The following is an 11,171-nucleotide window of genomic DNA, read 5'->3' as shown; positions in this document are numbered from 1 at the left end:
TATGACTTGTATAAATGTGTCCAAATAGTTATCTCGAAAGTTCAGTCTTATGTATGCTTGAGCTTTTTTCGTAAAATTCTTTAGGTATGTATGAGAGTAGCGAATCTTCAAATAGTCTGCTAGTTTTTCTTAAGCGAAATCGTGGGATACACGCTCTATTCTGTCAGACAAGTATTAAGATGGCTATAGCTGGAGAGCTAACTCCATAAATGCTGTTAGAAGACTTTCCTCCAAAAGATATACATACAGTTGTGAATACTTCTAAAATATCTTCTAAACTTCTATAACTTTAGCTTTAAAGTAACGTACTGGGGACTCATTTTTAGTATTTTTGATCTTGCCTGGGCGTACAGGCTATGCTTGAACGGAATAAATGATAGCTCAAATGGTTGGGCAGCAGCTAATAAGCTATACACGAATCTGTACTTTATCTCATTTTATTCTGCCTATTATGCGATTTCTTATTGGTTGAGATTCAATTATCCGTCATCTTTCAATACAAAAGCAATCAAATTTTCCCACAATTCTGGTACTGGCTAGTAATCTGGGCGATTTACCTAATGAAGGTGAAGATAATCAATAGAGTCAAGCATAGCTCTTAATTATAGTAACTATTAGTAGTTAGCTTTAAGCTTTTGATTTAATCTCTAGAAGCCTTTACCTAGAATGTGGCTTTGAAGTTTGGAAATTTTTTACTTTACAATTAGAGAGTTTTCAGCGTTTTCTTTTATTCCCATCCTCAACCTCAATTATTATTTCAGAAATGGAGCCAACATCTTTGCATTATCTTTTAGTATCCTGAGAATCCTAGAGCCTGCATTATTTTTATTCAATTATAACGAATTCTAGTAGCTTTATTAATGGAGAATTGATAGATTTCTCAGAAGATAGTATCCAAGCTCATGAAAGATAGCCAAGACTAGATAAGGTCTCAAGGGACCGTTTCTGAATTCATCAGTAGTCTGATTTTCGTTGATATGATTAAGGCTTATCAACATGATTTTTTGGTTTGCTTGTGAATAGATTGTCTCACTCATATGGGCAGGAGTGAAGTAAAGCTTGATTTTCTGTAAACTGTTTTTTATCTACGAATATACCCTTTCTTATGTGATGGGATTTTACTTTATTTCCTTTTAGAATAGCTAATTGATCTTTTCCCAAAACTTGATAATGAGGCTCGGCTGAGAATTGGGATGGAAAATAATTTGGCTCTGTGTCGATTTTAGATATTTTTCTTCATACCATTATACGTATTAAGCAATCTTTGAGCTGTCCTTGAGCTTGGCTTCACCAGTCCCCTCCTTTAAATAAAACAAATAGCGATACTGGTCGAGAAAGATTCGGATGCTCTGAAAGAGATATTTGTTACGAGTCTCAACAAGCTCCTTGATTAAGTTAGTAGCATCATCAAGTTACCTTCTGAATGTTTAAGTCACTGGAAATGACAGCAAATATTTGAAGGATAGTCTTGGTTTTCTATTGTTTGTGAAGAGGAACTAGGGTATTTTGCTAGGAAGAGACTAACTTGTTTTGTGAGGGGAAAGATGTTTTTATTGTTTTTCAGGAGGATCTTGATCGGTCAAATTCGGCATCGAGGCATAAGCTAGCTCAATCTATTTCTTTACTGGTTTTTGTTAGGGAAGCCCAATTATCTATTCGATTTCGAAATGCACTGGCTCCACCTAACTCCGTTTTGAGCTGCTTATATTGATTTCGTAAAAAGGAGGGGGATGAACTTTTCTTTTGTTAGCTGTTTCTTTTTGACTTATAATCGCTCCTTCTTGTATTCTTTAACAAACCAAGCCAGTCGGCTGGTGAATTAATCGTTGCTGAGCTAGGTTATTATTGGAACAACGTAGTTAAACTCAGTATTCTATAATATTTTTTATCTTTGAAAGTCTGATTCGAGCAGCTAGATGAACTTTTGAGTTTCTTCTTGTGACATAAGGCATGCTTTTCTTTTTATAATTTCAACAAAATCGGTCCAACTTACCATGGCGACTACGCCTTTTTGCTAAAGTTTGAATAGCAATTCTTTGGTTAACTTATGCAAAAGCGTTGTGTCTTCTATAATCTCAGTATAGTTAATGTGTGGCTTTTACTCCATATCCTTCAATGATAAATTTATTGATGATCTAAAGGCTATAATATACTTTAAATGATCTAATTTTATATGCTCTCTTGAGGTAGCAGGGCACAAGACAAAGATTAAAAATCAAGAAAGCTAATAAGCTGAAAAAATAAGTAAAACTTAAAAAATCAGTAGTTGTACAGTAGGAACAGACCGATAATTGCCTACCAGCTAGAGAAAGCTGGGATCGCTAATGCAGCTAAGAGAACATTTGCGAGGCAAGGATATACCTAAATATTCGTATGTAGATAAATGAATGATGAGGTATATAAGTAAATTAGTGCTTTTCCCAAGCATCAATTTCATCTTATCTCCCATCTCTTTAAAAACCATCTTCTTTCTGATTTCTTACAACTTTGCCAATTTGCGTGGTGATGGTGGAATCGGTAATAATGGAGATATGTTTGAGATGGATAATAAAATTAGCAATTGAATATTGCATTAGCGTGAATAAAAATAAATGGAATGTGGGAGCATCTCAGCAGTTGAGGCGGTAAATCCGTTAATCAAATTAGTCAAGCAGCGGGAGGATCTCTACTTCGAGCTTCTTTCTTTTGTCAATAAAAACATATAATCCTCATCCAATGATCTCGATAACCTCACCATTTTCAACAAGTTCCTCGCCGAAATCACACACAAAAACGATGAGATTAAAGCCAAGGAAAATTAGTTTCTGCTTGGATTTTAGCATGTTTTCAATGAAAGCAATTCCTCCTCCGATGACCCCAAGTATACCCTGCGCATAATTTAGAGAACTACTCCGACTCTCCTCGCGTCTCATCGAAATACTCGAGGCCTCAATCACAAAAGTGAGAAAAAGCGTGTTTTAGGACAACGGCAGGTCAATTAAATAGTTCAATCGTTTTAAAATAATGCTGAATAAAATACTTAAAAGATAAACCTTTATTATTAAAGATTACGTTGAGTATATCATTAATTACTGCACCAATAAATACCAAAAACAAATCCTGAAAATCAATAAATACGTCGAAAAAGTTTAACAGGGCTAAAATATTTGGTTCAGAGAATTGTATAATAAACAAAGCAGCGATGTGGAGATCAGTCCAGATAAGAGAAGCGAAGATAAGGCCTAACCCAAAACCTAAAGGAAAATGATATGACTTAACATCTCAGCAGCACTGAAGAACATTAAAAAAAAGCAATCTCATTGAAAAAACCTTTGAAAACTTCCACCAAAAGACGCGAAAGATTGCTCAACATTAGAAACAAACAACCCAAATAGCAAGAATAGGAATCACTGTAATAACCACTCACCAAGGAACAAACAGCAAGCAAACTTTAAAATTTTATGCACTTCTTGAACTCAACAAAAAAGAATTTCTGGAAGATTACGTATACGATAAAATCGAAGAGGAAAAGCACAAAACGTAACTGTTAAACAAACTGCTATAGCGAAACAAGTAGATAAATAAGCAAATAAATGGCTTTGTGAAGAAAAGTTGCACCTATATACCCACCTACATTCCGCCTCCTCCCTCTCCATCAATAAGAGCAGCGGCGATGAAAGGAACTAGTCCGTCTCGAGCAAACTATCTCTCAGAACTAGTTTATCATCTCCAAAAGAAAGTCAAGCTTCCACTTCAATCCTCCGACAGTGAGAAAAAGAAAGAATAGAAAGAAAAAGAAAGCGAGGTCTTCGAAAGGACCATCAAGAATGTAATCCTAGAAGAAGATCATCCCACAGCAATCGTCCTCAGGACAAGAGTAAAAAGCTTTTCGTGGTTAAGGCTCCTATGGTCTTTTAAGATAAATCATCCCACAGGCTCAGATGACCCAAACACAATGGTTTCAGCAGCCACTTTCTTCCAAGCCAAGGTAGAAACGCAACGAAAACATACGATTAAAACGTAAAAATAATCCGAATCCCCTCTAAAATGCCTTTTTTCCCTAAAATTTTAGATACCCACTTTGAATAATTTTTTATATTCTTATTACTTCCTAAGGTATAATACAATCCAATCACTCCTCACTGCTTCTTCTATAGCCTCACTCCGAAAAGGCAGGGAATGTTGAGAGGAATCTTGTACGTAACATTTTTTATTTCGATGTAAAGCGTCCAATGATTGTTGTCCATAATCCAACGCTTAAAGTCTCCCAAGTTCCATACGTCAGGATGGCTCTGAGCATTATCTGCAAAGACCTTGTCGACTCCTACCATCAGCTTTGGTTTGTTGAGTCTGAGCCAATCCTTGAGACTGTTTTCAAAGAAAGGGTCGTATTTATTGCGTTTCAGAATAGACTCTATTCCCTTGTCTAGACTTTTTTCGATGAATTCTGCAAAATCCTTCCTGGTGATCTTTTCGCGATCGGATGCGATGATGCGGTGGGAGTCTACATGGAATCCTGGATACATTAAATGGCTTTTTCGGGCTGCTTGTAGATTTTCTCGATGACCTCAATAAACCTGTCCTTGAGGACGTAGCCTTTTCTCTAAATTAGGTCAGTCTTACTTATTCTTTCAAGTATCGAAAAACGCTTTGAGGACGTATGTCTATGTGACGAAAATGGTCCTGCGCTGGTGTGGCTGATGTGATTGTCGAGCTTTTTGAAGATTTCAACAGTGAATTCCTTTTCGGAAATGACATCTTTTCTCTCCAGGTTGTAATTGTTGATGATATTTATAGTTTCCTCTTTCTTCTGCGATTGCTCTCCGCCCATTAGAATTATATTTAAAGGCTTAAATTAAACTAGATCAAATATCAACCCCAATACATGATTATTACCATTTCGTTGATTAGAATGTATACTGCTATATTATTAATTCGTTAAATTTGGCTCAAGTCAATATTATAATAAATGAAAGTGTTGGGTTGCTTGGGAGCAGGCTCCTTCGGCAGGTGCTAAAAGTGGAAATCGATGGCGAGATCTTTGCAGTCAAGAAGGTAAAGCGTTTCCTATATAGATAGCGCTCTAGTTCGATTGCAAGGATGATAGTTAGCAAATGCAATAGGTCAAAAAGGAGGCGCAAATTCTCTCGGAATGCCTATACCACCCCAATATCGTTCGCTACTATAGCTCCTACAGACTTGGAGACCACTTTTACATCACCATGGAATACGTCAACGGACATCCCATCAGCTCATTGGAACTCCCATTCCAAAGCCAAACAAGAATCGTTAGCTTTATCATACAGATATTGTTTGCCCTCAGGTACCTGAAGAGATCAAACATCGTTCATTTGGACCTGAAAACCGAGAATATCCTAATATCCGAAAAAGGACTGTTTAAGATTGCCGATTTTGGGATAAGTAAGAAACTACATAGATCTTTTAAGCAAGCAGACTGCACGGAACGCCCTGTTATGCAGCTCCTGAGATTTTAGCAAAAGAGTAACTTTGTTTTAAGTAAGGGAATATGACTTTACTGCCGACATTTGGTCATTTGGAGTTATCGTATATGAAATTTGCCATGGATAGCTGCCATTCGTGGCCAGGACAATGAAAGAGCTGGAGAAAGGGTAAAGAATGATCATCCCTTACTCAGAATGACCTTCACGATGATATCAAGCTCATCATCAGAGGCTGCCTCACAAAAGATCCCAAAAAACGCTTCAACATCGAGCAAATGCTTAGTAAATAAGACCATATATAGAGCTTCCTCTCATTAACCAGCAAATCCAATAAGAAATCAGGCTGAAAAATAAAGAAAAAATTGATTTTAATTGAGTTTATTTTTGATATTACATGCAAAGTACATCATCATCCAATTTGATAGGGCGAATCATTGATATTTCAGTATAGATATCATTTTATTAATTTTATTTCCTTATAAGTATTGTTATCGATGAAAAAAGATCCCTCTTTCCAACTCAACCACTTCAATGGAGATCTCTTAAAATAAAAATAGAAGCTGTATGCCAATCCCCCAACAGTTAATCGCAATTTTATGCAACATCATCCAAGAAATTAATCACCCAAAGCAATAGCTTTCAGCCTCCAACTTTGCAGCCATTTTTATTCTCGCTAAGAGCCAAGACTATACACTCCCACAGCAAAATAGAGGCAGCGTATCAAGCCAACCACAATCTATTTAAAATCCCGAGAGGATAAAATCATCATCTTTTCACGAAAAGTCTTCAAAGACAAATCATAAATTCGAGTATCTAGCGTATGTTCAGAGGCAGTACAAATAGTAAAGATAGAAGAAGGGGTAATAAATTCGGTAGAAAGTCAATCCTGAAGCAGCCTTCGATACTGATAATAGATTAAAGGAGGATCTCAAGCAAATAAAAATAAAAATGGAAAAGTACTATGCCGAATTGCAAAGACAAGATGAACTGTTGGTCAAGAAAGAGAAATAGCTGTTCGAAAGTGGCCGACAGCTCTAATTTGCCAAATAGACTATCAAGCAATTGGAACAACAGTGCAGCAAATTGCAGCAAACAACCAAGCCTTATATGAGCAATCCTTGCATCATCAATAAAGCGAGGAGTATTATGGAAACTGACTGACAATTATCATATCCTCACTCAAAAGTGTGCCCAGCTCGAACAGATACTGCAGCAGAAGGACCAGTTCATCCAATCCATCATCAAATCTAAGACTGATATACAACTCTGCAATCAATACCAAAAACCACGAAATCAAGGCCTTAGAAGATAGGATTATCATACTCTAGTCGTAAAATAGCCAACTTAAAACCAAAATCAAAAACATTTAGGCTGGAAACCAGACCACCAAGCAATCTACAGAGCTTGATACATCCAAGTTCTCAGCTTTTGGGCAATAGTTCGAAAGCAAAATCAACTTTTACGTTGATGAAAATACAAGATTGAAAAATATGATTGGCCGTTATGAAGGTGAGGTCGAGCAGCTAAAGACTCAAAGATAATCGCTGGAAAGCACATTGAGGGCATATGAGGACGAGATAAGCATCAAAAGGCTTCAAAGCTCTAAGGAGAAGTATTTATGCTGCGGGATGCACTCGAGAGGGAAAAAATGGAGAAAGATTAACTAATCTCAAGGCATGAGCTGGAAATCCTGAAATTGTAGAATTAATTATCGACGAAGAAGCTATAGACTGATGGAAGCTTGATCAATCTGTATGACAAGTAGAGACTGCATGAAAGCCTCTATTTGCACTAGAGGAAGTGGAGAAACTAAACCAAACTTTAACAACTATGGCTTAAAGGCAAAATGATAAATGAAGTCTCATGCTATGTAATACCCTCTCCAAATATTTAAAAAGCTACCCACGCCCATTTTGCTTTTATTGATATGCGTTGGGGTTTTAATAAGTTGATAATCGTAAGCAAAGGTTTCCTTTGGATCTAATATGAATTTTGCTGATAGTGCGGTGAATAAAAAGCGATTGATTGATTGTTTGTAGTGGATCACGCCCATTTGAAGCGATTGAAGATGGGATCATTATTGGCGACCACTTTTCCATCATCGAACACGAAGCGGTCATTATCCTTATCGTAGTGGGGAACGTTGATCACCTTCGCCTTACGCAACTGCTGCTGCAACTCGTTCATCAGCTTCACCTGCATACCCTACTCTCTACCTGTTTGTTGCGGTTGTGGCACTCCAGGAAGTCCTCCTGCTGGTTCTTGCACCGAGTGGCCGGGTAGAGGTTGTTATGGTAACAGTTCTCGAGCTCCCTCATGAAGAAGTAGCAGGGATTGACTTCACCGTCGACTCCGATTTATGGGTAGGACATCTTAATATTACAGATAAATGGTGATTGATCAAAACAATCATATGGGATGCTTCATTTAGGCTCTGTACAGGCCAAAAATAGCTCATTAAATGTCCACCAATCGCGATTCCTGAAGGTTGAATCTTAATCACTGCTCGATTTTCTCTCACTCTCCATGTTTTTCACATAGTCCTTGATCTTCTTGGCTTGGAAAGAGCTCTAGTTGCCCCCATTACCGCCAGTCTTAAAGCTAGTCCACCATTTCTCGATATTCTATCTTTATAAATTGTATACATCCTTCAATGGCAGTTTTTCAATTTCAGTTTTCATCGCAAAGGCCAAATCGTTCATCTACAACTCTCTCCTTCCTGCCTTCCTGACCGCTTTGGCAGCATAAAGCTCCAAAGACTCTTCTTTTTGCTATGGATCAGTGAGAATGTCAATAAGTATGTCGAGGTCGACAATTTTTTTCTCCTGGTCGATTAAAATGACGTCCTGGATCTTCTCCAGACACTCTTTAACGCAGGCTGTAAACTTCTTAGGAGGATCCTTCTCTCTGGTGCGTCCCTATCGACCATAGTAGTAGTCGTCCTAGTCCATCATCATCATCATTGTAATAAGTATAACTATGTGGATTGGTTTGATGGGATCACTCGTCTTCCAGTTTCTTAAGCAGGGTCTGCTCGTAACCGGGAGAATAGAACTGCACGATTTCCAGCGGGTAAAGGGCGTTGATTTCGTCGATGTATTGCTTCAGCTTGTCTCCTGGCTCCGTCTTAATCTCCTGGATCTTCTTGAGGCCGCCCTTCTGGATGAAGGACTTCTTGGCAGCAGGGTCGTTAGGAAGGGTCTTGGCGAACTGGTGCAGCACGTAGTGGAGGATTTCAGTGGGACAGTTCTCGATAAGGGATTCAAGGGCGCTCAGGTGGGAACACATCTGCAGGATGCTCTTTAGTGCCTTCTTTGCTTTCTTCTTCAAATCCTCAGAACTGCTAGAGTCGCGATAAAGGTCAAGTAGAAGCCTTGGAATGTCCTGCTCAGCTAGTGCCTTGGCGTGATCAGGAGTATGACCACCCATTTGACCCAAACTCCAGGCAGCGGCTGCTCTTACGCTTTCATTTTCGTTTTTAAGGGCGTCTCTGAGAGGATTGATTCCTTTAGCTTGAATAACTCCCATGGCTAGAGTCTCGTCGAAGGCAGAGATATATCCGAGAGTGATGATGCCGGGAAGTGCTTCTCCCTTGGCCTCAGAGATGAAGTCAACGATGGCAACCGCTCCTCCTGAGTTGCAGATCAGTTTGGAAAGATCCAAGCTCTGTTTGGCGATTTCTCGGATGCAGATGGCAGCATATTTCCTCACCAAGTTGTCATTGTCCTTGAGTCTGTAGAGGATCTTAGGGAAGATGTCGTTGTCGACCACGATTTCAGCAAGATCGATGGTGTGGCGAGAGATGTTAGCGAGACAAGAGCAGACCTGTCTCTTGAGTTGAGCATCTTGATGGTTGATCAACTGAGCCAAGAAGGGCACTGCTCCAGCATCCACCACAAACTGAGCCAACTCAGCTGAGTGCTTGCAGATTTCGCTTAAAGCTGAAGCAGCAATCCTCTTTAAGGTGGGCTCTGGCTCTTGCACGCAAAGCACCAAGAGTGGAACTGCGCCGACCTCCACAACGGACATGGCCAACTCGGGCGTGTGTTTGGCGATGTAAGAGAGCGCCCAAGCTGCAGCTTCCTTGACGGTTGGGTCAAACTCCTCTAGGCACACAACCAGTGCTTCCAAAGCGCCAGAGTCCACCACAGCCTTCGCGAGTTGGGTGGAGTGTTTCGCCACAGCTCTGAGGACAAAAGCAGCAGCTTTCTTGTAGAAGCGCTAAATAGAAAGAAAGATACATTCTGTTCGTTGAGGGACATGACGAGCTGGGGAAGGATCTCGTTGTTGACCACACTCTCGGCGAGCTCCTCATTCATGTTGGCGAGACGACCGAGGGCCAGAGCTGCACTTTGGGAGATGGAGGGAACATTGTCGAGGAGGAGAGGACGCAGCAAGCTCATCACGCCTGCAGACTGGAGCGCCTCGATGTTCTGAGGACGCGTGGCGAGCTCTGCCACGGTCTGCACGAAGGTGACTCGTGCCTTTGGTACTGTTCAAATGGTTGAAGCACTGCCTTGCTCATGAGTAAGTTATAAAAATTATGATTTAATTTATTTAAAAGTTCACTAATCAAATTGGCTCCGCTCAGGATTTGCTGATTTCCTTGATGAAGGAGGAGAGGTGGTCCTTGCTGAAGAAGATAGCGTTCGCGATGAAGCTGTCCTGGTCCACGGCGATTCCCAACTTGATCGCTACATCGCCGAAGCGCAATCCGAGGTTGCTCTTGTGGTCCATAGTTACGCCCACACATACGCATAGCTCATTGTCCAAACCAATCCAGTTGGCAACAAGTGGCTTCGGAACACGACCTTTTTTGCGTTAACGTATGATTCCCATGAGCAAGTGAGCCAATCGAATGAGAGCAGAGGGGTGCTGGAAGACCAGGCGGTCCTAGGAGTCTCCTCGGATGTTGGCGATGCTGATGGAGTTAGTGGTTATCACATGGTCGCGCTCCATGATGCGCCTTGCTTCACTCATCAGTGCTCTCAATCCCCGCTTCGATTCCTACGCTCTCCCTGCTACTTCCTTTGCTCCAGCATCACACACATCGTATGCCTGCCAGAAGCACTTCACCAAGTGCTAAGGAAGCTGTAAGAAGGCCTTAGAATTGGGGGGTGGAGCTTCTAGGACTGAGGTAAGCACATGGACGAGATCTGAAGCCATGAAGGGAGAAGAATAGTCAAGATTGCGAGCAAATGATAGGTATGTTACCTCCAACAGTCCAAATTTTTATGCAGCTGCATAGATGGAGCCGTCAAGCTTGCGTTGAACTTCTAAGGGCATGTACTTGTAGAGCTGTTTGGCGTCATGCAGCGATATGCCGATGTTGTGAATGAACTCGTGGAGTTTGTTAAGCCCTCTATCTTGCCATAATTCTAAGCGAGCCATTAAGTAGGTAGAGTGGAGCATGCTTTCGTATAGTGACCAATGGTCCATTAGAGCGAATTGGTAGCCCTTCTTTCCCATGATGTCACCGCGATCCTTGGAAGGGCCCTAGTTGAGTCTTGCCATGTCTGCCTGGTAGCCCTGGCTCAACTTGTCTAATCCTTCCTTTGAAATCTTCTGTTATAGGAACATGCTAGTAAGTCCCACAATGGCGAACCACAGATAGTCGTTGCTAACCTTGTTGAGATCCCTCACTAGCCTGTAGGCTGAGTATGAGCTTGGCTGACCGAAGAAGTTATGACTGTAGTAGTTGTTGATTGCCTTATCGTAAAGTTCTCTTTG

The 11,171-nt window shown here is 40.5% G+C and overlaps 1 protein-coding gene across 1 annotated transcript; it reads right to left on the bottom strand.

The window, feature by feature from the left end:
* Positions 1-8,441: 8,441 nt before the first annotated feature.
* On the bottom strand, positions 8,442-9,966 carry LOC116245551 (uncharacterized). The gene is given in 3 exon segments (XM_031617033.1): positions 8,442-9,680; positions 9,683-9,930; positions 9,933-9,966. Coding segments are annotated over 3 exon segments (1,521 nt in total).
* Positions 9,967-11,171: the final 1,205 nt, after the last annotated feature.

The sequence above is a fragment of the Nymphaea colorata genome, unplaced genomic scaffold, assembly GCF_008831285.2.
Source record: "Nymphaea colorata isolate Beijing-Zhang1983 unplaced genomic scaffold, ASM883128v2 scaffold0733, whole genome shotgun sequence".
In the NCBI taxonomy this organism is placed as follows: Eukaryota; Viridiplantae; Streptophyta; class Magnoliopsida; order Nymphaeales; family Nymphaeaceae; genus Nymphaea; species Nymphaea colorata.
The sequence above is the reverse complement of the archived record's forward strand: the minus strand, read 5'-3'. Positions and strand labels throughout refer to the sequence as shown.